This window comes from Saccopteryx leptura, chromosome 3 (genome assembly GCF_036850995.1).
Source record: "Saccopteryx leptura isolate mSacLep1 chromosome 3, mSacLep1_pri_phased_curated, whole genome shotgun sequence".
In the NCBI taxonomy this organism is placed as follows: domain Eukaryota; kingdom Metazoa; phylum Chordata; class Mammalia; order Chiroptera; family Emballonuridae; genus Saccopteryx; species Saccopteryx leptura.
This window is the reverse complement of record NC_089505.1, coordinates 186,577,797-186,604,821: the sequence shown is the minus strand read 5'-3', so window position 1 is coordinate 186,604,821 and position 27,025 is coordinate 186,577,797. Positions and strand designations below refer to the sequence as shown.

Sequence of the window (27,025 nt, the reverse complement as noted above, 5' to 3'; positions counted from 1 at the left end):
GAAGCCAGAGATGAAACAGAACTGTGAGACTCTTCACTTACTGAAAAACACTTTGATCTGGGGTCCGACGCTGAAGCAGCCCTGGGGTTGCAGACTGGGATCTGCGAGGCCCAAGGCTGTCTTGAACGTCGTGGTCCGGTAGGGAGGGATCTGTTCCAAACCCAGCATCCAGGTGCGCAGGACCTATCCAGATTGATCCTATCTTCGGGCCTTGCACTACCTTCCCCCTCCGACAGTCGGGGTGGAGACTCTCCCAACCCCAAAGTTTCAAAGGGGAGCAGAGACTTGGGAAGAGAGTGTGCATACCCCCAATGCTTGAGTGTGAAAACACAGCCTCTCACGTCGCGCCAGCAAACCCCAGCAAGCAGTCTACCTCGGTTCCCAAGTCGGGAACTGACCGGGAAAGCGGGTTGGGGCTGTTGGAAAAAGCTGGAGCTGATGGCAAGATTGCCATGGCTATAAATCCATCACTTCCCAAGTCAGCTCCGTGAAGCTCAGGGACTGGGGCTGACAGAGTGAATTCCTGGACTAGCGCGCATGCGTCGGCAGGTAGCAACCCAGCTCTTTATGACCAGGTGAGATGTTGGTGAGCAGGTAAAAAAAAAAAAAAGAAAAAAAAAAAAAAAAAAAAGGAGGATTTGCCTAAGCGATTCCAGGGAGCGGGCCCAGTCGAGCCCTACAGCCCATGCCCGGCGGGAACCCGTCGCCAGGAGCGCCGAGCCGCGATGTCCATACTTGCCAAAATGGGGGACTGGCAGGTACGGGGGTTTGCAGGGCTGGGGCCCAGCTGAGTGGGGGTGGAACGGGGGGATGGGGCCGGGAACAGAAGGCGGAGAGGAAGAGCCTTGGCCCAGGGCAGGAGAGTCGTAGGTGAGCGCGCTTGGCAGTGTTCAGCAGAGTTCCTAAGGGAGAAAGAGAACAGGAAAAAGGCGCGCAGGCGGCGGCCCGGGCGCTGGGGCAACACACGCTGCCAGAGGGCTGGGCGCCGAATAAAGTCCGGCGTACGCTCCACAGGTGGCCCCGGGGGTCACTCATTTGTAGTTCGCGCTACAGCCATGCCCCCACCCCACCCCAAGTAGAAACTGGGGTGGATGACTAATTCAGGAGGGGGGAGGGCGCAGGGCGGGGGCTGCGGTGAGCCATGAGGATGGTTGCCTGCTCGCTATGCCTTTGATTTTGTCCCAGAGCCCAGGGATACGCGGAGATGGGGTTCCGGCGCACCTGTTTCTCCTTGTGTCTCCAAGTTTTGGGAACCTAAGGAGTATGGAGAATGGAAAGGGTTCCAGATGGAAGGGTCGCGCGACGAGCAAGTTCTTTTGGGAGATACTTTAAAGAGTTTGCGCAAAGTTTAGCTTCTCACTCAGTCCTCCTGCTGAAGGCAGTTTTCGCCTCTTGGGTTACTGATGGGGTGATTGGATGGGGGCAGGGAGGTGAATGGTGGTCAGTGAGGCAGAAAGTTTAAAATTTCCCTAAATCAAAGCCTGCCACACTTGGCGCTGCTAGGCCGCGGGCACCGCAAGGCCAACTAGGCTTCGGATCCTGCCGGCTCTGAGCCACGGAACCAGATCCCAGCAACCCAAGCATTAGTTCAGCGCTGTCCTTCTAACTTCCAGACGTCTACCCTCTGGGAACCAAGGCGGCTCTGGCGAGATTGGTGAGGGTAACAGCCTCTCTTCTATAGCCGATTTCATAATGAGAACCTCAGCGCCCCTTTTTCCCACCCCAGCAAAGCAGTGCCTGACTAGCGGGAGGTTCTAAGTGCCTAAAAGTTTGTGGGCGGTTTGAACCAAACGCCCAGATCTTCCCAAAGAAAAGTCGAGCCTTATTCCTTCTGGAGCGAGTTTTTTTGCTTGTTTCAAATTTGGGCCATTAAAGGCAAAGTTCAGAGAAGCCCCGTCTTCAGGACACTCCCTGGAGTTGGGGAAGGGAAGTCATCTTGCAATATTCATTTCTTTCCTTGTACTTGTATGTTTTTAAATCAACCATGAGCTTTTTTTTATACCTCTCCACCCAGGCAAATTTCACTTAATAAAATTTCATTCCCCAAGTTAGACTAATTTTGTGGGTTAAGGACGCAAATCTCACACCAAACACAGTCCTGGGAATGCGCACCTTTCTCTCCTTTGCCCCTGTGGGCCTCGGGGCCCTTCTTTATTCTCTTCTCTGGAGGGTGAAGATTAGGGAAATTCTTTGGAGGAGATTTTGTGGTTTCCTCCTCAAGCGGGAATAACTTTATTGCAGAATTCCTTGGTGGTGAGAAGGCGCTGCCAATGCAGGCTGGGACTGGGTCTGGGCCTCCAGAGGGCCTAGCTACAGTTTAAAAGTAGTGAGATTACAGGATTATAGGCTGAAAGGAAAAGGAGTGAACCCTGGGCCTGGCTCCTGTGGGATTACAATTTGGCAAGTGGTAGGAAGCCTGGATCTCGAATGGGGTGCTGAGGATTTGAGGCTAGGAGCTGTTGCCTGCTCTGGGATTGGTTTGTTCAGTTTCTGGTCCTACTGGGTGGTGACAACTGGAGAAAAGAGACGTTCTAGCCTCTCTCAGTCTCTATTTCTCTCAATATCTCTGTTTCACACAGAGATACTTGCTCTTCTCTCGACGCCCTCTCTACACCCCCAAATCTGGCCTGGATCCCCGACCCCTAACCCCAGGCCTGACGCTACCGTTCTGGCGTTCCGCCCAGGCCAGGGCATTGACATGCAATCAAGCGACTTGTCGTGGTAATGACGCTCACACTAACGCGGTTGGCTGGTTCCAGGAGCGACCCGGGTGCTAGCCCGAGCCTCTTTTCAGTGCCCATAACACTGGCGGCTGTGCTGAGCTTGCAGGCCCTAATCTACACCTCAAAGGTGGGAATACGACAACAGTTTAGCAGCCCCCGCGGACTCGGAGCCGGAGATCTGTGGGGCGCCGGACAGCAAGGGGGGGGGGTTCGAAATACTGAAGAGCCTAAGCCTTCCCCAACCCGCAAGCTAAAAGAAAGAAAGCGAAACTTAAGAGCTCCCTAAAGCATGCTGTGACGACGTCTGGGGGTGGAAAACACCAGGCTTCCAGGCCTGGGGTTTGGCCTATAGATCAAGCTCTGTGCCTACAGACGCCTCTGGGAAGGTGTCACTCCTCCCAGAGGCCCATCTCACTACTTCAAGACTGTGTTGGGCAGTGGGCCCCGCGTCAGCCCCACAGGGTGCGTGGTACTAGTCCTGATTCTTTCCTGGATGGAGTGTGGCGCGTAGCCCCAAGCTGGATTCAGCCAAAAGGCTATGCTAGTGTTCTGAGTCGAAAGGGAGTACAGGGGAGCACCCAGGGTGTGGAGAGGGAGTCCCTGGCTCTAAATCCCTCTTCAAGCAATACTCTTTAACTTTCTTTTGCGGGGTGGAAGGGGCCTCTAGCCTCCTCTGCCTGGCTTGGGAAATTTTCTGCGGTCCTTTAGAAGGAAAATTGCTTTCCCACAGGCTTGAGGGGAGGTGTCCTCTCTTTTCATACCTTCTTTCCACCTGTTAGGGAACGCTTCGTTTTTTTTCAACAGCTTTTATTCCATTTCGAGGACACTAATAGGAATATGGGAGGCTTGGAGAGTTTCAAGAAACAGGCCCAGAGGGAATCAGAGGTCGTTAGTAGAGTAGCTCTGCGACGAGACCTACTGCTGTCGGAGAGTTTTCGGTATTCAAGAGGGAGAAAGAAAGAAACTTTTTCGTGTGTAGGACCAATGAGGAAACTCAGAGAAATTACTCTGTACTTTGAATATCCCCTCTTTGTTTTTGTCTTCTTTAAAAAACTTTTTTGCTAAAACAGAAGAAAATAAATAAAGGCCTGGTGGAGCAAGCAGGCAGCCCCCTGTGTTGAGCGGGAGAGCTTGGACTGGCCAAAATGGACGAGGGGACGGCTGCCCTGTCTCTGGGTTCCGCGTCAGCCGGGCACGGCGCCGCGAGCGCGCCCGCGTTAGTAACCTCACCACGAAGGAACTCTCCCTGCTTTAACTAAAAAGGGGATCTTGGGAAAACCAGAGCAGATTAGAGCAGCGAAGAGCTGCTTCCCAGCAACTTATTTTGATGCATGCATGACAAGGTGCACACGTCAGTATTTCGGCTCAACTCCGGAAACGACTGGTAATCTGTTTAGGAGTTCTGTGCCCTTGTCCACACCGCACCTAGGAAACTCGGCCCCAACATCACGTTGAGTTAGCACTGGGCCCTAGCTTTATACAAACAAGAGGGAAATCATGAACTCCGGGAGCTGTCAAGTAACCTCTTCAGGGTACAACAATTTTTATTTTACACTCGGCAATTAAAGGATCGCAAACCCAAGCCGAGCTACTGGGGCCATTTAGCGAAATCTTCAACCTGGGGGTAAAGCGCAAAGCCAGTAAAATTCCCAAAGCTCTGCGGGCCGAGGTGGTGGCTGCTTGGAGCAAAGGCGATCTCTTATGAAGTGACTTCGCTGGTATTGGTTTGGTGGTTATACTTAATTGTGAAAGGAATAATAATTTCTAATAAAATTGGACGGGACCGAAAGGACAGTGCGGTATTGGCAGCAAAGGTAGAGGAGAGGTACTGAGAGCCTGGCCTCGGGCACAGCCTCTTGGTCTATGCGCAGTATTCGGCCTTAGCGCCGAACTTCTCCTTCTAGGAGGAGACGGAGAGGAAGAGAAGTGGGGACAAATGGGGAGTGCGGTGGGGCTCAGGGGTGATTTCAAGGGCTCACAGGCAGGCGTGCTCTCCAAGAGCGAGTTCGCTGCTCGGCGAGGCCTTTATACCGGGGTCGGAGCGGCCTGCGGCAGACTGTGGTGCTGGCGAGCAATTGGACTATTGTTGATATGCTAATGAGGCGATTAGGCTCTTGGTAAAGATCTGGAAAAGGGAAAAGTTTCTACCATTAGAGGGAGATCTCCGAGCGCACACGGGAGCTCTTTCCCTTCTCGCCTCCTCCTCCTCACCCTCACCACCCTCCTCGCCCTCCTCCTCCTCCTTCTTTCTGCCCTCCTCCTCCTCCTCTCCCTCCTCCTGCTCCTCCGTTCACCGTCGCAGCCGGCACTTTGCGCTTACCCAGAGAGTAGCTGCACTTGGGTGCGAGGCTGAGGGGCGCAAATCCGTTCACGCCGATCCATGAAAATGCTTTGGAAACTGACGGATAATATTAAATACGAGGACTGCGAGGTAAGTGCGGCGCTGGCTGTTATCCTCCCGGCTTCAGGCTCCGAGCTCTACCCTTCCACACCTCGTCTTCTTGCAGCCAGCTGAGAAATGCGGTGGGACAAACTTTCCTCCGCGCAGCGCCGCCGGCCACTCCGATTCGTCCGAAGAACGCAGGGGAAGCGCTGGAGACAGAGGATGTGTACGCTCCCCTTTTTATTTTCCCATCTCGAAGCTTATGTCCCACTTTCCCCTTTTTACTGACCGATATTGTCTGCGCCTAAGTGTAGACAGAAGAGAGGCACATGGGTTTTTGAAGCAACTTCTGGCAATTGGGCAAGAAAGAGCCTGTGCACTCTACGTGTCTCTCTCCAAGTGAGATTCTGGGGGCCTAAGTTACCAGGAAAAGAAGGAAAGTGAAAACCCTTTTCCTTCTTTAACTTCCTCTCTGATCCTCAGTGTTCCTTCCTTCCTTTATTATCTTTTCCTCACCAACCTTTTTAAAAAGGCTCATTTCTATGTGAAGAAGGGCCCGTACACTGTGCTTGAAGCTGGGTTGCATCTCCCTTTTAGCAGGTTCATTCAGTTTGAGGGCACTCGTCTCCCAAACAGCTGCTGGGCCCGCTCCCGGTGCACTCTATGTTATTCACGGAGTTCTAAGCAGCTTCTCTCTCTGAACTACTTGGTTGGAGCATCCCCGGGGTGGGGCTGGAAAACTGCAGGGCGCACGGCTTGCGGGCCTCTGGGTCCCCACGTATCTGCTCCTGCTGCCGCTCGGCAGGCACTCCGTTGTGTGACCGTGGGAATCCTGGCGTGGCTGCAAGGGATCTCCTGTGCGGGGACCCCGCGGGACCGATAGAGCGTCTGCATTGGAGCCCACTAAAAAAACCTAGGGTCTCAGGAGCTCGGTTTCTTGGGGCAGCCGGGAGAACCCCAGCACCGCCGGTCCAGGGCAGGAGGCATTGAGACCCGGCCTGGGGGCAGCTGCTCCTGCCGCCATCACAACCCCCCGCTGAAATGAGTCAAGGAGTCACAGGAGGGAGGGAGGACAAGGCTGAAGATTGCCTATATAAATAGGTGGCAGTCTGGCTTTTGCAATTTTTTTCTTTCCTTTTGGCATTTGAAACTAGGTATGTCAGGCGTGGAGGTCCAGGAGAGTGCGGCAGGGCTTGTTTTCACTCGAAATCAGAACCTGGGTTTATGTGAAAGTTGTGTTACTTCCCCCTCCTTACCCCTCCTATCTGTAGACTATTTTAAATCAGTGTCTCCTTTCCCGGACCCTCTTTTTCTTTCTCTCCATTCCCACGGGGCACGGTGTGACATCCCACGGGGACAGGCGCTTTCTTTGGGGTTCCTATCGTTCGCAGTGCGGGCGCAGAAACCCCATGTCAAACCAGTTGCTTTGTTTTCAGGACTGGAGTTTCCTTCCTGGGCTAGTCGGGGTGAAACTCAGCCGTTTAGTCTCGCAGGGTGAATTGTCCCGGTCAGGGCTGTGGCCCGAGGCTCGGGCATTCACCTTCGCGGAGACCGAAACCCAGCTCCCGGCACTGCGCTCTCAGCGGGCGGGGTCCCCACCTCCGCGCGGCGCTCTGGGCGCCTGTGAACCTAGGGTGGGAGGCAATGAACTCGCACCCCTAGAGAGGGACCCTGTGAGGGCTCATGTGAATGTATGTGAGGCAAAAAAGAAAAAAAAAAACGACGAGAAACGAGACGGCGAAGACAATAAATAGAAGGCTGTTTCAACAACTTTAAGTGCGGTGGGCGAACGCCAGGGCAGGGATTTCGGGTTTCCTAGCCGGCTTGGGGTTATCTAATTATGCCGGGGCTCTGCAGGGACATGCAGGAGGCGAGGTGCCGCTTGTTCTGCCAAACCGGCGGGTGGACTGGCGGCGGCGGCAGCCTTGCCGCACTGAGAGAGCGAGCGAGCCGTGTCACGGGGGTTGGAGGAGGCGTCGGGCGGGAGTGGCCCAGCCAGTCGGACGGGTTTGAGCCGGGAGTCCCTGCCAGCGGCGCCCGGGCTGGGCCGCCTCGCAACTCTGCGCGCCCCGGGCCGCGTTTCGGCTCCCTCCCCGAGCCCCTGCCTTGGAGAGGCGAAGGTGGGGCGGCGGCTAAGGAGGAGAGCACAGCCCCGGGTGTCCGAAGGAAGCTCACGCGGCGGCCGAAGCGAGGGCCGTACCGGGCGGGGTGCGGGGCCATGGAGGAGCGGCGAGGAAGCGGGCAGCTGAATCCCGAGTTCCAGGCCCGGCTAAGGAGCGGAGGAGCTCGAGGCGGGAGAGGGCGGGGAAGCAACTCCGGTGCCGAGAGCCGGATGAACGCCCGGACGCTGTCCCCGGTAGCTCCTGCCAGCCACACGCGGACCCCGCGGTATCCCGAGGTCTGCCCCAGCCTTTTAGGTCCGATTGTCCTCACTTGCTTCCTTTTCCCCCTCCTCCTTCAGCTCCCCCGCGGCCTCCCCCTCCCGCGCGCTACGACTCAGCCCCCTCCCTTCCTTCTCCCTCCCTCCCTCCTTCTCTCCCTCCCTTCCTCCTCTCGGGCTCTCTCCCTCCTTCTTCCCTCCCCTCTTCCTACTCCGGGCTCCTTTCCTTCGCCCACACTTTCTTTCTCACACACGCAAGCAGATGCACTCTCCCTCTCCGCACTCTTTCCCTCCGTCTCCCTCTTTCCCTCTCTCCTTCACTTTTGCAGGCCCTGCAACCTTTTAAAATGTTGCCCCTTCCCTGTGATTCGCCAGCCGCCGCGCCGCAGCTCCCCGCGCACTCGCCCGCTCCCTCTCTCGCCGGCTTTTTGTCTCGCGCGCGCCCGCTCCCCACCTCCGATTTGCTACACTGAGGCTCCCGTCAATGGACTGCATTGAGAGCTGGCTCCGGCGCGAGTTGCCTCTCCGCTTCACGCTCCATTTCCAGGCATTCTTCCCTTATTAAGTATTCGTGTAATATTAATAGTCATGAATATCTGCTATTAGGAGGCTCCAGGAACGCTGCCCAACGCGGTTATTAGAAGCTCAAGCGAAGCTGCCGCTAAGAAAAGAGGGGAGACACGGATTAAGGAACACGCGCGCGCGCACACACACAGACACAGGCAGACACACTTTTTCTTTTTGGGTTTTTTTTTTTCATTTTTCTAAGAAACTTTGATTCCTAACCGATCACGACAGGATAGAGGCCGTGGTGGGTTCGACCAGCTGAAGGCGCCGTTCGAATCGGTGGTTCAAGTTTGGATGGACCAGAGCGGGTCTCCAGTGCTCGGGGGAGCGTCGGCGCAGTGACTGGAGTCCAGGGTGGCGCGGGGCTCCCGGAGCCTTTTGTGTGGGGCATACTCAGGCGACGGGGCAGCCAGGCTCTTCAGGCTTGCTTGGTTTTTGTTTTTTTTTCCCTACTCTGACTCGTTACCCCAGACTCTTCGCAGATGTTAGTTCACAGTTTTTCAGCTATGGTGAGTCCCACCCCCAACCCTATCCCTGTTTCCTTAGGAATTCTATTCTGAAAACCTGGTGCAAAGGATCTTCGAGAGACGTCTGCTTTCCTGCCCAGGCTTTCCATCAGGGTACCCCTTTCCATCTGCATTTCCCTCTACCCTCTTTTCCATTCTCAAATACCCATGTCCCTGCTCGACACCTCCCAGCACGCAGACCTACCTCGCCGATACTTCCCAAGGCGCGTTTCTCGGCCACGTTCATCTTTATTTCCTTGCATCTTCACTTGTTCCCGAGATCTCAACATTTGATGCTAAATCCGTTTGCAGGAAAAAAAGAAAGAAAGAGAGAGAGAGAGAGAGAGAGAGAGAGAGAGAGAGAGAGAAGGAAAGGAAGGAAGAAAGAAAGGAAGAAAAGAAAGAAAAAGAAAACGCAGCAGGGCTGTGCTTCCTACTCTAGGGGCTGGGGTTGAACCGCCGAGGGTTCGCATTCCCTGGAATAAACTCTGTTCGCTTGTTTTGCAAGCGAATTTCAATAGAGGAACAGAATGTCTAGCGTTTCTTCTGCCCTTTGGGGCTGGGGTGGAAGGGGCGGAGGCCTCCGCCCCGGGGTGCACTTCTCTCTTCTAAACCCAGCAAGGCAGAATCTTTCTATTTTAAACCTTGCCTCGATGTCCCCTTCTCCCCATCTATGTCATAAATCGATCCTGTTGAGAAAAAGGCTCCTAACTGAGAAAGTGGAAAAGACAGACTCCCCCAACCCCCACAACCTAAAGTTAAAATCTCCTTTAAACTCGTAATTTAAACGTGTGCTCTCGTTATAACCCCTCTACGGAATGTTTCTATTTAAATAATCATGAAACGTGTATGATTGCCCCCTCCAAATAAATGTAACAGGATAAACAATAACGCAGGTTCAAATCAGGGGAAAAGAAAAAACCACTTCTACTGTTTAATATTTAGTAGGAATTTAAATTTTGCTTAAGGAAGGTTTCACGCCGCAGCTTAACAGGCTATTCTGGAGGCCCTGTCCAACCTCCCCCCCCCCCACCTTTGAAAGAAATAGCTCAAGAGAAGCTCTTACGCCCCAACATTTGCAGTCTTATTCCCCGCGTTTTGGAAGGGCCCGTTTAGCTTCTGGGGCATTTTCCGAAATGAACAACTTGGAGCTAATTTCTTCCTGCGGTCTGCCAAAGGGAAGGGGCGGTTTCCCACGCAGTCTTGGGGAGTGGAGTTAGTGTGGACAGCTGTAACTCGACGCCTGATTTCTTGTTCTTTCTCCCTCCTCTCGCTCTCTTCTAGGACCGTCACGACGGCACCAGCAACGGGACGGCACGGTTGCCCCAGCTGGGCACTGTAGGTCAATCTCCCTACACGAGCGCCCCGCCGCTGTCCCATACCCCCAATGCCGACTTCCAACCCCCTTACTTCCCCCCGCCCTACCAGCCTATCTACCCCCAGTCGCAAGATCCTTACTCCCACGTCAACGACCCCTACAGCCTGAACCCCCTGCACGCCCAGCCGCAACCACAGCACCCGGGCTGGCCCGGTCAGAGGCAGAGCCAGGAGTCAGGGCTCCTGCACACGCACCGGGGGCTGCCCCACCAGCTGTCGGGCCTGGATCCTCGCAGGGACTACAGACGGCACGAGGACCTCCTGCACGGTCCACACGGGCTTGGCTCAGGACTCGGAGACCTCCCGATCCACTCTTTACCTCACGCCATCGAGGATGTCCCGGTAAGAGGCCGCCCGGGTGGCTCCAGAGGGAGTGCAGCCCTGCTCACCCACTCTCAGAGAAGGTGCCGGGGAACACACAGCCGGTAGCCCCGGATTTTCCTCCGTGGTGTTTACGTTTTCAAAATTTCATTTTATTTTTGGGGGCGGGCGTTTTAAGGACCCACGTAGGCAACCAAATTTTAAAAATGAAAAAGAAGTTGAGAGTTCTGCCCCTAGAACAATGGTTCCTGGAACTCCTCAATGCCTACATTACCATTTCCACCAACACAAATAAATCAGAAGAATGTCACAATATCTTCCTCTCTCCAAGACGGTAAACTGTTTTGATTGGGAAAGGATCTAATTCCACCGCTGAGTCTGCATGGGGATTTCTCCCTGTCCTAAAGAAGATGTTAAATATAACCGAAAGAGCTCATTAAATGCTCCTGACAGTTTAAAAGAAAGTGTATGCGACATACTAAAAACGTATTTTTACCGGATTTTATAGTAAAGCATTAGTGATATCTGAAAGTTATGTGTATCCCCTACCCTGATTAAGTAATAGTAAAATAGCAAATCTGAGCAGAGGGACATTAAAATGCAGCCTTCCTTTCCTAGGGGTGCTAAGTGCTGACCTCATAAATCATTAGCTTAGGTTCCCAGTGCCCATCAGAACCTGCTACGCCCCATATTAAATTAAATGTTTTGAGACTATGGGGCAACATTACTTGAGTTTTAATTCAGTTATCAATAAATGCGATTTAAAATGATTCCTTAATAAGCATGGTATTAGCACATTTACTATTTACAATGCAAACCAGCTATCGATAATTTGAAAATTCTTTCTGAAATTAAATTTAAACCAGCATCTCTGCTTCAATTCTACATATTTATGGTTTCCTCACAACCTTCTGAAATGGAATTAGAACAAGCCAATAATTTTACTAAAGCTGTAAAGGCTCTGTTAATGCTTTTTTTGGTGGTGGTGGGGGAATGTATCTGGATGTGATTTTTGCTAAAATGCTATTTCAAATTACTGTATCAAATATTGTAACAGTATGTCCGTTGACAGTTTAATGATTACTGCATTAGATTGCAAAGAAAACGGTCAGATGACTTTACCTGCATTTGCTTGGTGAATTTAAAACTTTAAGTTACATGGGAAAATAGAAAATTTATTACATCTCTTATTTAGCTTAGTTAATCACTGAAATTTGTTGGTCATGTTTAGCAGCCTTGCATGGAAAGCAGGAAAGTAGGAACTTGATCCAGTGTGGGGTTTAGTAAGCCTTGTGTGTGTGTGTGTGTTTTCAAACATGTTTTTAGAAACATACTAAACAGTGCATTTCTTGGGAAGGAAAATGTGAGGAGCAATAGTTAAGAAAAGAGCAATTAAAAAAATAATACTGAAAATTGTGATTATTTTAGTTCTTCCCAAAGATTCTCTGAATTCTTTTCCTAGCCTGGTGTTTGGAAATATTTGAATTGCAAAATAATGTTGCAAGCTTTTGGAACGACTGTGAATTGAATTGCTCTACTTTGCAAAAATTCCAAAGTGGCTGGTGTGAATTTTTAACACCTGTATAGTCACTCTTTGTGGTGAAATTGGTCAGTAGGAGAAATTAACCAAAAGATCAAATAAAAACAAGGAAACCCAAATGCTGCTCTCCCCCTCCGGTCCCCACTTTTTAAGAAAAAAAAGTCTTTCAAAGGAATTTGGGTCAGGAAAAGGGTTGTTTTCAATTTCCCCATTGCTGTAAGTTAACCTTTAATAAGAATGACTGCTAAATATTTAAGAAAATCAAATCGATGGTGAAAATTATTTAATCATTAATATCTCAGTGGGGTTTAAACTTAACAGTCTTCCCTGTATGGACAAGGTCTAGAAATTACACAAATAAAAGTATTATGCCACACTACATTTACTTTATGAGTTTAGGGTGCATGCATAAAGGGATCATATTTCCCCATATAGTTAAAACACAAGAACTGCAGCAGTACTCATTTCTGAACATTTCTCAATTTAATTATACTTAAATCCAGAAGCACTTTAGGCAAGTTACAAATGAGAGCATTGAGTATAATAAAACCTGTAATAAAGCAACTTAGTACCATCCACCCGGAATCATTGCGATCAGGCACAATTAACAGGAGCATAAATCCAAGACAGAATGGAAAATGTTTGAATCAGTATTATTGTTGGACAAAGACTAGAGAAGTTAGTAATAGTTTTTTAAATGGTAATGCCTGTGTTTGGTAATGATTGCGTAATCTTCTATCTCAGCAGCCCTGGTGCTAATTTGTAAACACAGCCAGACATTATATTGCCTGTCAGTTTCTGCATTAGAAAACATGATTTCATTTTACTTTCTAATCACGTTTTGACTATGGCACACATATATGCCCATCCATCTGCAAAAAAGGGAAAAAGGAAAAAACTCACCCCAACAAATTTGCTGAACAACCACCACCAAGGGTTTTTGTTGTTGTTGTCTTTTACCATTCATATTTTTATCTGATAACTAATCAGGCAGTAATTCTTTAAAAAATTATTTTCATTTTTCCATAAGTGAAGGTGTGTGTATGCATTTGCTGTTTATCACACCACCTAAAGCGTTTCCAACACTCCCGTTATTCCCACTTTTGTCATTGCTATTGTGTTTCTCTGGCTTTCACTGCCAGAGCACTGGAATCACTAAAAGTCCGAAGCCGCTGAGGCGCCAGAGTAATGCTAGGTACATTCTAAAAGGTTGAACTGACTGAAAAAGATTAGGGGCTTCAAAACTTGAATTTTCAAAGAAAGTTTTATTCCCCACCCCCACCTCTTTTAAACATAAATTATTTACTGGGGGAGGAGAAATTGGCTGTGGATGTGCAATGAAACCTCTTGAGTTGCAAAGCCCCAAATTCCAGTAAGCCAAGATGAGATGTTTATATATAAATGCCACTATAAGGCGGGGAATTTCGATTTTACACCTTCCCCTCCCCCATCTTGCATGGAATATTCATTTTCTTTTGTTTTGATTATACACTTATATCCATGTATATCCTTTTGTTGCAGCATGTAGAAGACCCGGGTATTAACATCCCAGATCAAACTGTAATTAAGAAAGGTAAGCCATTTCCTTTTGCATTCCAAGCATGTCTTTACAGGCATAGTGTTATTTAAAAGAACTTGCAGAGCTGTATTTTTTTTTTTCAAATACGGTTTTCCTAAAGGCTCAGAATTAGCAAATAGACAAGCATAGAATCGCAACGCTTAAATGACTGGCTTTCAGTAGGTTAGCAATGGAAACAGGCTAGCAGTGTTCTGATTCTAGATTTGACTGTTTAGCTTAATGATATCTGGACAAACACATGAAACCGGTAATAGTTGAATTGATTTGGAAGTGGCATGTCAATTTTGAAACATTTAAATAGCTTAGTAGTCCATTGTGTGAATGGCCATAAATGTTAAGATGTGCAACATGCTCAGAGTGCAAATATACTGCTCACAAAAATTAGGGTATATTTCAAAATGAATATGGATTTATAAAATATACCCTAATTTTTGTAAGAGTGTAATTTAATATAAGGGCAAATGATAAAAAGAAGTAGTACTTCTTAGCAGAGGGGAAAACAACCATGTTTTTAAAATTTTATTTCTCATTAGCTCTTTAAGGCTTTTTCAACTTTGTGAATTAGGTTAACAAAAATTTGGCTTTTGGTTAAAATTAGCATCTTGAAGATGTTAGGATTGTTAGCATAATTGTTCAAAATTGTTTAAAAGTGTCCAGTGATTTGGATGGATTTGTAATTTGTATTGTATTTAGTGAGTAGAAATAAAGTTTACTGGATTAAATGCTATTCACAGTTTTTTATTGTTGTTATGGTAGCAATGTTACATTTCAGGATTCTAGTCACCCTCAGAGGACGATGCTATATAAAAACTGTTCTCATTTCTAACCCCAATCAGTATATTGTTAGCTAGTTTAAAGTTTCATTTTTGCATCTGTTAAGTCTTTGTCATGTCAAATTAGATGTGCAAGGGATAAATCTTAAGAGATGCTCTTTCCAAGTCGACATGATAATTGGCTCTTTTATTAGTAATCTCTCAAGAGTTCGTTTAACTCCTATTGTCTCTATTAGCCTCTCCAGAGCTATTAATGTCACAAGTGATCTATCCAAAACCTAGAGCCCCCACCTCCCCATACATCTAGAATATCCCCACTAAAGAGGGAAGAGTACTGTGGTAAGAATGTATACGTATTATTATATGATTCCAGGTGAAATTTTAAAATACAAGTGCATACTGTACTTAAACGGTTGTGAATACATCTGAATTATATTGGTGTTGAGAAATGTAACGTTAGTACACTTTCTGTTCGACTTAATTTTTTTCTACCTCTGGTGGATCCAACAATGAAGAGCTAGTAATACATCCTCCCTGCCCCCCTTTCCAATGAGGACGCTTAAGCGGAGGACTATCAACTATTTGCTAAACAAAAGGACACATTACTAGTATTCTATGCTAGGCCTGTTTATCCTTCTTCCTCCCAATACAAAACGGGGCTTTGAATGGTTCTCCAAAACTTGAGTCTTTCTCAAAACTAAACATAAGAAAGGGCATATTTATCAAAAGGATGGGGTATGTGTGGTGTGTGACAACAGAACCCACCACTTCCAGATTGGTGCCTTAACTGAAAATGCTCACTTACAGGCTGATTTGCCATGTCAACTTCGGGCTGATTTTAATTATAGATCTATGGAGCAATTTCTCAACACTAAATCCTTCACTCCACAAAACTCCAGAGTAAACATAACTTGCCCCTGGTTTGCAAACATATTCGTCTCCCTTGCACCCTAAACCCGTGCTCGAGCACCTTGTTTGGGGCCCACTGTCCTCGGATGCTGAGAGCTCAGAAGGTGACAATCCCACCACCATTTCTAGACAGCAACCTTGCGTCTTAAAGAAAAGGATCCAGGCAGAAGCACAGGCCTGGCCGGTGGGGCTGGGCGGGGACACCCCCAGGCTGAGGGGTGGGGCACGCCGAGGAGCAGTCTTGATCCCCAGGATGGAATAGAGCACGGACTAGGGCAGGAGGTGGGAAGGAGCCATAGAATTGTCAGGGCTGGAAGAAAAGTGGGGGCTGCAGCACAAGCCTGGGGGCCTGCCCTGGCCAGGGAACAGTCGTGTCCGGCAGGACTTGGGAGGGATCCTCGACGCCCACACACGGCCTCCGGGTCTGTCTCCGCAGGCCCGGTGTCCCTGTCCAAGTCCAACAGCAACGCCGTCTCCGCCATCCCCATTAACAAGGACAGCCTCTTCGGCGGTGTCGTGAACCCCAACGAAGTCTTCTGTTCAGTTCCGGGTCGCCTCTCGCTCCTCAGCTCCACCTCGAAGTACAAGGTCACGGTGGCGGAAGTACAGCGGCGCCTCTCACCGCCCGAATGTCTCAACGCCTCACTGCTGGGCGGAGTGCTGCGGAGGTGAGGCCCAGCGCGGCCCTCCCCTCCCCGCCCCGCGGCCGGGCCCAACACTGCGCCTGCGCCGAAGCGGCGACGCACACAGGCCTCGCGCCGAGGCCCTCCCTTCGCGGGAAAAGAAAGGGGGCGGGGAGAAGGCGTGGAACTGAGTTTGTGCGAGCTGGAGGCGGGGCGAGGTGGCGCGCGCCTGCGCTTTCCTCCGCCTTCCCGCGCGCGCCGGGGCGGGCAGCGGCAGCGCGCTAACTGGGCCGTTTGGCCCTTTCTCCCTCTCCCTGCGCGCACGCGCAGCTCGCTGGGCGGTGAACTCAGTCCCGGCTGCGGCAGCCGTGGGGCGCCTTGCAGCTGCTTTTTACCTTCTTACGCGCACTTTGCGGGTCCTGGAAAACTTCCATTCGGGCTTCTCCCTTTTCCTTAGTTCTGTGTAGGGTCTCTAACGGTAACCCCTCGTTCCTTGACTAGGGTTCTAAGCAGAGGAGAGTGGCTTTCTCTTGAATCTGCACGCATATCTGCTGGTCATTGCCACCTGGGCGAAACGGTGACTATCCGTGCCCAGCGCACTCGCATTAATGTTTGCGATGCACGACGGCCTCGATGCGTACCAGGCAGCATGTAAACCACGTTTAAGTGCATTATGTGCAGTCACTACTGGCCAATGCATGCTACATACGTGGCCAGGGATTCTCATCTCCCCTCCACGAGGTCGGAATGATTAATTGTGTAGATAAGATTTTATAAGAGTCAGCGAGGTAAAGGACCTTCCCTCAGGGCAAGTTTCTCCCTCCAGTGGGCGTCTTCCTTTTAGGGTTCCACCCAATGTTGTGAGGGGTGGATATTTTTTTTTTTGAGAGAGAGGGTGGGGAGAGAGAGGAGAGAGAGAGAAAGACAGGGGGTGCGGGGGTGGGGTGGGTTGTGAGAAGTATCAACTGTGTGCCTTGACCGTGCAGGGCAAGCCGGGGGCTTCAAACCAGCGACCTCAGCATTCCAGTGGATGCCTTATCCACTGCACCACCACACATCAGGCGAGTGGGTCTTGTGTTGAACTTTCCTAGGTATTTTCTTTCTTTTCTCCTTTTTTAAAAAAAGGAGAAAAGAAAGAAAAAGAAAAGAAAGTAGACCAAAACTATATCCTCATGATATTTATTCATTTAACTATCTATGAGACTTGTAGTTCTGCTCTGATGGTTATATCCCATACAAAGTCCATAAAATAGTTTTTGAAAGATTTTAACATCAGCTATTATACTCCTTTCTTCCTACTTCACAGTAACTTTGCTGTCCCTTTGTAATAGTTCATTGTCACAGATCTGAATCTGCCCTCTGCCTTTTCCTTCCCTTCCCCCATACCCAATATTGGAGACTGTTTACCTAGGGGAGTATAATCTAATCCACACAATTAAAGAGCACTTGAGTAGGGAATAAAATCTGAAATTAATTAATTTGCTGTTTTATTTAAACAATTTATCTTAACCACTTTCTGATTATGGGAGTCTATTTAGACATCTATTAAGAGCTGTCTCCATTGTCTCTGAAATCAGTGAAATTTTTAAAGGCTGATATCAGCTTTTGACATTTCCAGTTTGCTGGTGACATGGCATGTAAACAATTGGTGAAATGAATTCCTCGTTGGGGCTAAAGCCAGAGCAAGAAATGAGAGTGATGATAACTTTGTTTACTCTGAACAACCTAACGGCAGATCTTACAAAGACAATGTAAAGACCCCATTGGGATTCATGTGATTGTAACAACAGGGAAAATATACAGTATGAGTTGAACGAAAAAATACCACAAACCCTAGAAGTGTTAGCTGTTTTTGTTTGTGGTTCTTCTTTAGAGAGTTAGGAAATGAAAACTTTCCAACCTGCCATAGTAGTTGCAATAATAACAACACAGGTGGTGCTTTCAGTTTAATAAGCACTTATATCCTATGATCTCTTTGTACCCTTCCTGTCTAGATTTCCCTCCTTTAAATATCTTAGGGCCATGATTCCTAATTTTAAAAAGCACATCTTAGGAAGTTGTCAAAATGACTATAATGTTATGAAGAGCAACCCAATGTTTTCTAAATCCCTTTCTCACCTATATTTGTAAAACAGGGCGAAGTCTAAAAATGGAGGAAGATCTTTAAGAGAAAAACTGGACAAAATAGGATTAAATCTACCAGCAGGGAGACGTAAAGCTGCCAATGTCACCCTACTCACATCACTAGTAGAGGGTAAGCAAGTCTACTTTCTAACAAGAAGGGAACTTTCTTCTGGGGAAATGGATAATTCTTAGTGGCCAGATGTTTGGTTGTATTTTGTGTCAAGTGGGCAGTTTCATTTTTTTTCCAGAGACTAAAGCAGGAAGTGAATGAAATTCTTACATGTCAAAAAACTATTTTACAAAAATTACACCTCCCTACCCCAATTCTGACCTAAACAATGTGAAATTTTAAGAACTGCATATTCTTTAAGTTCCTGTCTCCTTTATAGAGTTCAGCAGTAAATCACTTAAGGTATTCTGACATCTGCATTTGAGAAATGCATGACCATTACTTCCTGAATTAATATGGGAATCTTTGACCGGCATCCTGATTTAAGACTGTCCTGAAAGCTCAGGGTTATATGCCCTTTTAGTTTTTGTTTTCCAAACATATGTTCCCTTATCTCTCCTTTAATTGTGTTTTTTTTATTGGATGGGGAGAAAAGTGAGTGATTTTAGACTTAAGAATTGTTTGGATAAAAAAGGAAAGAGAAATACAAGTGTTACACAAAGTTTCTCCTGGCAGTTTTAAATACATGCATGTACCCATACATGCAAGCATGCACACTCACAATGGACAGATACATGCTTCCAAACCGCTCAAAACAAAAGCCAATCCTATCCTTTTTCCCTGCTCTAGATGCAGTGTCACAAGAATCTTCTCACTTTCCTGATCCTCTAGATTTCTGTTAAGCTTTTCTGACACTAAATTGGCTTAAGTTTGAGTATATTGGAGTAAATGGATAGCTCTCTTGCATGTTCCTTTGTGTTCTGTTAGAAATGCGGTATAGGAAAATAAGGCATTGAAATTATCAGGCAGATTTAAAAACTGTCATTTAAAAGGAGGCATTTTATCTTATTTACATCTTGTGTTTGAGGAGATATAAAGCAGTTGAATTCAACTTCCAGCTTTGTAAATAACTAAAGTTTAAAACGATACTTTTGAGGAGGAATCCTAACATAACTGTTAAATAATAAGCAGTTGTTCAGTGCCAGAAACTATCGACAGTAGCATTATATTCATTATATTAATAATGAATACATAGAGGATCCTCTATCCATACTCCAAAAGAACTATATATAAAGAAAATGGTGGTAGTGGCTTCAGTTGTCGTGTGAGAGTGTATGGGTTTGGAGGTTGAGTCCTGTAGCAGGGAGGCAGTTTCTGGAGAACTGTTATTGTTTGTGATCTGCTCCATTTTATGGAAACAAGCTCTGTGGAGAGGGCTTTGATGCTCTAATTGGCGCATGCGTTCTTCCGGAGCTGGAGCTAATGGCAGGAAGCCCTGCAGTAAAAACCAACTGGTTCAGGAAATTAAAACCAAAGATTCGAAAATCAACAACACAGACAGACTCAGTGGAGTGACCCTCAAATCCTCTTGGTTAATCGGTTTGGATGAACAGATAATTATATGCGATCAAGATAAAATGCAAACCCTTAGTTGTTACCTTGCAGAAAAGCTCAAGCAGTAATTATGAATACCATTTGTGAATGTGCTGATAGGTGTGAGGTTGGAATACAAGAAACATTTTAAAAGAGAAGTTGGGAAAATGTTAGCAGGGTGGTGGGGGGTGAGACTGGAGGGTAGTGGATGGGATTTACATTTTCAAATCATTTTAGCCTTCCAAGGGTAGGTGGCCATTTTTCCTGATAACTATATCCACCAGATCCTACAGAGAAGGAAATAAATGCCTGAAATGAAAAACAAGTTATTTTGTGTTTCCTTCAACATCTAGTTTAAGAAAATAAGGGAGTTGGGAGGAAGTTTTGATCTTGACTCTGCGTTCTCTCTCACTGGCCTCCTCCCCTCACCTCTTGCCAGGAGAAGCTGTCCACCTCGCCAGGGACTTTGGTTACGTGTGCGAGACCGAGTTTCCTGCCAAAGCAGTAGCTGAATTTCTCAACCGACAGCATTCCGATCCCAATGAGCAAGTGACAAGAAAAAACATGCTGCTGGCTACAAAGTAAGGCGTTTACCTCTTTGGGGTCTCTGTATCTCATTGTGAAGAGAAGAAAAACAAAAATCAAAATTCGTTTGTTGCTCTCACTTTACTTCTCTTTTCCTTTTTCAGCTTTGAGGTTGAAAATGTTGAAATCATAACACAATCTGATAAACCATAACCTATTTTAAAGGCGAGATACCGTAGGAATGTTTGTGTAGTTTCATCTTTTCCCTCTCTTCTGCCTCATCTTCCCATTAAAAAAAATTAATTCGTGTGTGGGGTAGGCTGGGCAATAGTACGAGTGTGATAGAAGCTAATTGTGGATTTGTGACTGTTGTTTCAGAAAGAACAGAGTCAAGTCCTTAAAGGGGTAACAGGCTGCCTATATCAGTTTTTGTTTTGCCTAGGTCAGTTTTTGTCTTCCCTCAATGTTTTCCAAGGGCAGGGATTAAACAGTGGCCTGCAAACTGTGCAAGCCAGAAGCTGTCCTAGTTTCAACCCCAATCCTTTATCCCATTACTTGTCTTCCTTTCTCCTCCCTCCTAGAAAGTGATACACACACACACACACACACACACACACACACACACACACACACACATACACACACACACACACACACACACGCATTTTAGCCCACCGGCAAGATGTCAAGTAGGTTTTAAAATGGCCCCAAGTTATATTCCCATGGGTTCCCGGGCTGAATAGGCTTCTCCAGGTGGTGTGTAAAAAAGAAAATGACTGTCTTGATATGTTTTCTGTAAATTAAAAAGCTTGTTTGGAAGCCCTTAATTATCAAAGTCCATATCACAGGAGGGCATGGAACCAGAGGGCCTGAGGCCTTAGGCAGGATGGTTTCTGGCCTGGGGACATCAGCTGGCCTTGAAGGCAGCCTGCCAGGGCTCCCCATTCTCTTTTCTCCCTAGCCACACCCTTAGGGCCCCAGCTAGTCCTTGTTCCCCAGATTCAGAGACAGAGCTTCCAGTGAGCAGGCCTCATCTGCTGTATTTCAACTTTTTCTCTTTCCTTAGCTTGTAAGAGCACCCATATTCACAATCTCCCTAGAGAGTTTCATTTTGGTTTATATTTTGATGTGTGAGAAAAGATGTGGAGGGGGAAATTGATATGTCTGTTTTTCCCCAAAACCATTCTAAATTATCCCCAAGTAACAGGTTTTTAAAAATGCCTTTCTTTTTAAAGGCAAAATAATCCCAAGAAAAGTTTTACTTTTCTGTTCACATGCAACTGATTTGGAGGTGAATAAGGGGAGACCTCATCCTGCAGACTGCTGCTTAAGGTCTCTCTGGAAGATCATAGAAGAGTTTCTATAATATTTTGAACAGAACAGCTGATGGCTGCATGCTATTGGCTATTGAAGATAGACTTGTGATCTAACTTGTCCCTCTTACTCTCCTTTCTGTCCCTTTTCTTGTGTGAAATGTTTTCCAGTGTCTAGGGTGTTTGATGTGAGCCAGAGAGGAAGGGGTTAGAAATTTGGTATAGCTGAGAAGGGGGGTCGTGGTGGGTAAGACAGAAAGAGAATACATTGGTGGGAGTGGTTAAGGAAGGAGAGATGTGTGGACACTGCTGGATCTCCCAACATGTGACCACTGCAGGTCTGCCTCTGCAGCTGGGGCAGTGGGTCAGGTCACTGTCTGCGGGATCCCGGCAGAGGTAACTGCAGGGAGAAAGGTTCTCTTTGCTGCTGGTGCTTCCACAGGGGAGTCTCATGTGTGTTCCTCCCACCCCCCTGCTTCACTGGTGCTGCAGACAGATATGCAAAGAGTTCACCGACCTACTGGCTCAGGACCGATCTCCCCTGGGGAACTCGAGGCCCAACCCCATCCTGGAGCCCGGCATCCAGAGCTGCTTGACCCACTTCAACCTCATCTCCCATGGCTTTGGCAGCCCGGCGGTGTGCGCCGCGGTCACGGCCCTTCAGAACTATCTCACCGAGGCCCTCAAGGCCATGGACAAAATGTACCTCAGCCAGAACCCCAACAGCCACACGGACAACAGCGCCAAAAGCAATGACAAAGAGGAGAAACACAGAAAGTGAGGCTGTCCTCCCGCCCTACCCCGTCCCTTTCCTCACCAGCCCTGTACTCCGCAAGCGCCCACCCACTCAGCAGTCTTCCCGCAACAACCAGCCACGACCGACCGGCAGGTGACAGTTCCGGAATCAGCGAACCCCCCCCCCCCCCCCCCCCCCCGCGCGCGCTGCTGCTGCTGCTGCTGCCGCCGCTGCCGCCGCCGCCGCCGCCGCCGCCGCCGCCGCCGTCGCCACCTCCTTTGCCACCGCCGCGCCGCCTTCAGTCCTCCGGTCTGGGAGTCTGGGGACTGCTGTCCGCTGTCAGAGGAGCAGCCCCTGCTGGCCCACCCCTGCCTCAACTGTCCCCATCAACACCGACTCCCCTTTGCCCTCCTGTGGAGCTTAAGAGAACAGAACAGGCCGTGAAGCCAACAAAGAAAAGTTCTGTCTGAGTTTGTGAACCTTTTATTTTTATTTTTTAAATACCCCCCCAAACACACACACAAATCAACTGGCAATAAAAAATATAAAAAAAACCCTTTTTTAAAAAAAAAAAGTAAAAAGCTTCATGGGACTGAATCACCACCTTCCCTTACATACTTCAGTTCAGATTGTAGCCATACTTAAAAAAAGGCAAAAAGAATAATGACATTTTTATCAGTATTGTGAATAAACTTGAACACAAATACACCAAGTTCCATGTCATGTCTTAGTTGTAGAAGTTTTTCCTTTTCAAGGTAAAGCGACCAACTTGAACTTTCTCTGGCAACACGATTCAGTTATATAAGGGAATCAGTGTTAATGTCTCTGTATATATTTATTTATGTGTAATTTAATGGGAAGTGTAAATATGGTGAGTCTGTTTTAAGCTCTCTCTTTTTTTAATTTATCTGGTAATCTCGTTTACCTCTTGCTTAGTGGGTTTTGAATCTTCCCTATTAGTTCTTCATGTGGTTCATGATACTTATTTAGAAATTCAAGGTTTGGGAGATTATTTTTTTCTCCTCTGGGATTCATGAATTTAGCATGTTAAGGATGACATGAAGCAGCTGAACAAATAAAAACAAAATAAGAACTTATATAAAGTTAGAATTACATTGAGCTTTTCATTGAACTAAAAAAAAAAAATTGATATTGGACCTTGAAAAAAATTTTAAACTTGAGTGGTTTCATAACCCTTCTATGTATTGTAGGGAGAAAAAAAAAGTTAATTTTATTTCATTGTCCTCCCTTAAAAGCATCATTTGAGCAATAAATGAATATTATCTTTAAACCAAGGTTAAGAATTTTTTCTCTTTTTGTTCAGAGAACTTCAAACATTTGGGACCACTTGGTATTCTGTATTTTCACTGGCCATTTTGGAAGCAGTTCTAGTTGTATTGTATTGAGTTGTGCTGGCAGTAGTTTCCATGCCTGTCAATGTATCATAGTCCTTTGTTGCCCAGATAAATAAATATTTGATACGCTTTATGTCGATTTTTTTATTCAGTGGCTGTCTTTACCCAGGCGTATTTTTGTTCTTGGCAGTATTTTTTATTCAGTATGGTTACAGTAATTGAGTTTAACTCTCCCTTGGCAATTGCTCCTTGCAATAAGCAGCTGAACCCATTGTTTCCCTCAAGTATAATAAAAACTTACTTTCAACTTGGAGTTCAGAGCAGGGTATCATTTAGATATTCCACTGAGTCTGTATTCAGACAAATGACACAATAAAACCCAATGTATTCTTTTGGATAAAAGATTGTACTGCTAAAGGAATGACACACTATCTTTTCCTTACTAGAAACATTAATTTTATTATAAAAATAAAGTTTTATTTTATTTATGTTGATCCTTTAGGTTTTCATTTGTGTTTTGGAAACAAAAATATAAAACCTTCAGAACCAAATGTTGAGGATGACAAGGAAGATAGAGAACAGAAGAACCCCCACCTCTCCCACTATGGAATCTGTCTCAGAAGATAACTGAAATTTAAATTGTTAGTTCATTAGCACAAAAGAAACACTCCAACCCTCACTTGCTAGCTCAGGCTTCTCAGTGACTAAGACATGTAAATGAGCTAAAACTAGTTCTAGTTTTCTGCGAGGAGAAAGGAATAGTGGTAGAAATGTATGTGGGTCAGAGAGAGAAGGCAAACTGTCTCCTACTTATTTTGATATTTTATTTAGATATGAATTCACTCCTATGCTGTTCTCATTGTTTCTTGTGGTAGCAGAGGGGAGTGGAAAATTATGTTGATTCCCAGAATCATTTCTGTCTGCCCCTAAATGCCAACCCACCCCTTTCTATTACCACAGGGCTCCTCCTGGAACCTTTTAAAATATAAAGTACTCTCTGAGGTGGGGTGGAGAGGGTGGGGGAGGGTTTCTGCAGACATCTCCTATCTGTCTTCTGCAATAACAGGACTGTGTGCTTTTAGCTTTTACAGAGGAAGGACTTCCTGTACATAAAAATGGTGAATTCAGAGCCTTTAAAACTGATTTGGAAAGTCTGCTTTGGCAGTGAGAGTATTTATAATGATTTTTCAGAAAAAAAATGCGGATGGTTAACTGGAAGGTTTATAGGAAGGGTCACAGAAAAGTATCTAGGTACAGGTATAATCTCCTACATACTGGAGGATGTTTAATGTTTGTTCATCTGGTTTGATATTCTGAAAGGCTAAGGAAGAATAGCATTAGGCAGTGTCCATTCTGCAGCCTTTTGCTTTCTAATCTTCTTAAGGAAGGCAGTGTAAAATCAATCCTGACAGACTAACGAGAATTGGTTGAGTCTAAATTCTATTTTCCAAAGCCAGAGAATTCATAACAATGGTGGGCTTTAAAAAAAATTCAAATGGAGAGTATTCTCAGAACACAAGGCGGCAATTGTTTTTTAAAGCGGTTATTTATTATTTCCTAGAGAGACTGGTTAACTGTAACGTAGATGTAACAAAATAATGAGGTGAATGAACCCTAACTGTACATACTTTTGACAAATGAAATGCACACAGCATCATAGCAGGTGAAGTGAAGCATTGTCTATCAGGGCTGTTTTTCTTGGCTGCATCTCAGATTGTGTGGGGGGATCCTAACCTAGGGCACAGTAGCATTCATAAACAGCCATACATTGTTGCTCTTTTTCCAATGACACATAAATACTCATTTTAAAACAAAACAATCTTATTAAATACCATTTATTCATATCTGGATTTACAGATGCTTGTTATGTTGGAAAATCTGAACCCAATATAATCCTTGCATCCTGAGAAAGACAGAAAGGAAATAGTGGGTTAGAACATTACAAGGTCATAATAAACAATGTTTTTTAAAGGCACAGAATTAGTCATTTATTCTGTAGTTGGACACTTTGAGGACCATGATATAGTCTCTTTCTTTTCTTTAACAAAAATTTATAAGAAGTTATATCTATTTTAAGAGGTGGAAAATTAGAGGGTAATTATTAAAAATAATTGTTACGGGACTAACCAAAGGCTATATGGATTTTGGCTTTCTCTGATTTAACCAATGTGTGTTTTCTAAAACACATGATTATTGGACTGGTCACAGGTTTATATACTAACAGCAGTGATTATCTTTGAATTAAGTCAAATTAGGATACATAGTTGATTTATAAGAATGCTTGCTATGCTATGCTAACTACCACACCCAATTTTTATAGAAACAATATGCTTCTTTATTACCCCTTCTATTCTCAAACACCCTTTGAAAATGATGATCCAACCCCTTCCTCCCTAAAATCGAATATTAATATAATTTGAGTTCTTGATGGAACTAACATCAGGACTGCAATGCCCCGCAGCTGAAATAATATTTAAAATAGAAGGGATTTGACATTTGAGAAGTCAGTGGCTTGAAATACCCAGTTGTACTTAGCTAATTCAGTCCTTAACCTCTGGTTTCAAATAAATCAATTACAGTCGATTCCACTTCAGTTCAGAAGTGCACAGGGTTTTAGTTAATTGAATACATTTTATTCACTTGCTAGGAATATTCATTTATCAAAATTCTAAGTTTAACGCACATTTCTTTACAACTCAGGTTATGTTAGATTACACAATCAGATCAAATTTGTCCTGGTTTCTTTCAAATCATGCTTAAAATCTAAATTTTACCACTCTTTATGAAAAATTTGTCTTCCATTTCTTTCTCAATCAAAAGTAAATTCATAATAATTTCACATAAGCAGAAGAGCCATTTTCCTCCATAAAGAAAAAAAAAATCATGTGGTCATCTGCCTTGCATTAAGTTTAAATAGGTTAAGAACCAAGCTGGATTAATTAGGTTTTAAAAAAGTATTGACGTGAAATTAAAAAAAAATACAAGTTTTCCATTAGAGCTCAACTTTGCTGCAGTTGACAGGTATGACAGAATTTTGTGTTCTTAAAGCCACAAGCCCCTTTCCTTCATTAGCATCATTATCAATCACTAATGCTTGCCTAACATGTCCAAAGAATAATCAAGTTAGAGGATGGCATGAAGCCAACAGCTGCTTCATCCCAGTTATAGATCTCCTCACAAGCCCTCAGTTATGGGGTGAAGAGGGGGAGATGAAGTGAGGGGAAGAATCCTCATTGCTTGGGTAAAAGGGCTATAAAAATCAGGTCAACTCACTAGAGAGCCAAGAAGCAGAAAGTACAACATAAATAATCAGCATTTTTATTCTCTGCATTACAGGTGCAGAGATGGCTGCGGTCCTGAGGCAAGAGTACTAACATTTGTCCTTTAATTGGCTTGATTATCCAAGTTGGGCATTTGAAGAAACACACCCTAATTTCCCTATTGCTTAGTGCTATATGGAAAAAACAAACAAACAGCCCTAAAATGCTAGGAGAGGAAAAAGAGAAAGTAAAAAAAAGAAAATCCACATACACCACATAGACAAACCCAGGTCAACTTCAAACATCATTCAACCACCCATCTCAGAAGAATGAAACTATAGAACAAGCAGGTAACAGTATTTCCCACACTTCTGCAGCACCTCTGGGATGCTTAGGGATATTTTCCTTTGTGAATTTCAATGAACACTTCTTTTTTATATTAAATTTTGTTGCTGCACAGGTTTGCCACTTCAATGTCCTATTGTTGT

At 45.9% G+C, this 27,025-nt stretch overlaps 1 protein-coding gene across 6 annotated transcripts; it reads left to right on the top strand.

Moving 5' to 3' along the window:
* Positions 1-481: 481 nt before the first annotated feature.
* Positions 482-26,752, top strand: TFAP2A (transcription factor AP-2 alpha). 6 transcript variants are annotated; one of them, XM_066377011.1, is made up of 8 exons: positions 482-575; positions 9,844-9,897; positions 10,041-10,278; positions 13,319-13,370; positions 15,495-15,726; positions 17,817-17,935; positions 19,788-19,929; positions 21,679-22,102. In XM_066377011.1, exons 1-8 carry the CDS (start codon positions 538-540, stop codon positions 21,965-21,967), a joined length of 1,164 nt encoding a protein of 387 aa, XP_066233108.1. In that variant the 5' UTR covers positions 482-537; the 3' UTR covers positions 21,968-22,102. The 6 variants fall into 6 exon arrangements, with proteins under 6 accessions (XP_066233108.1, XP_066233106.1, XP_066233105.1 ...); XM_066377009.1 differs by lacking the exon at positions 482-575 and adding an exon at positions 652-758 and having other exon boundaries at positions 9,844-10,278; XM_066377008.1 differs by lacking the exon at positions 482-575 and adding an exon at positions 4,901-5,154 and having other exon boundaries at positions 9,844-10,278.
* The last annotated feature ends 273 nt before the right edge of the window (positions 26,753-27,025 follow it).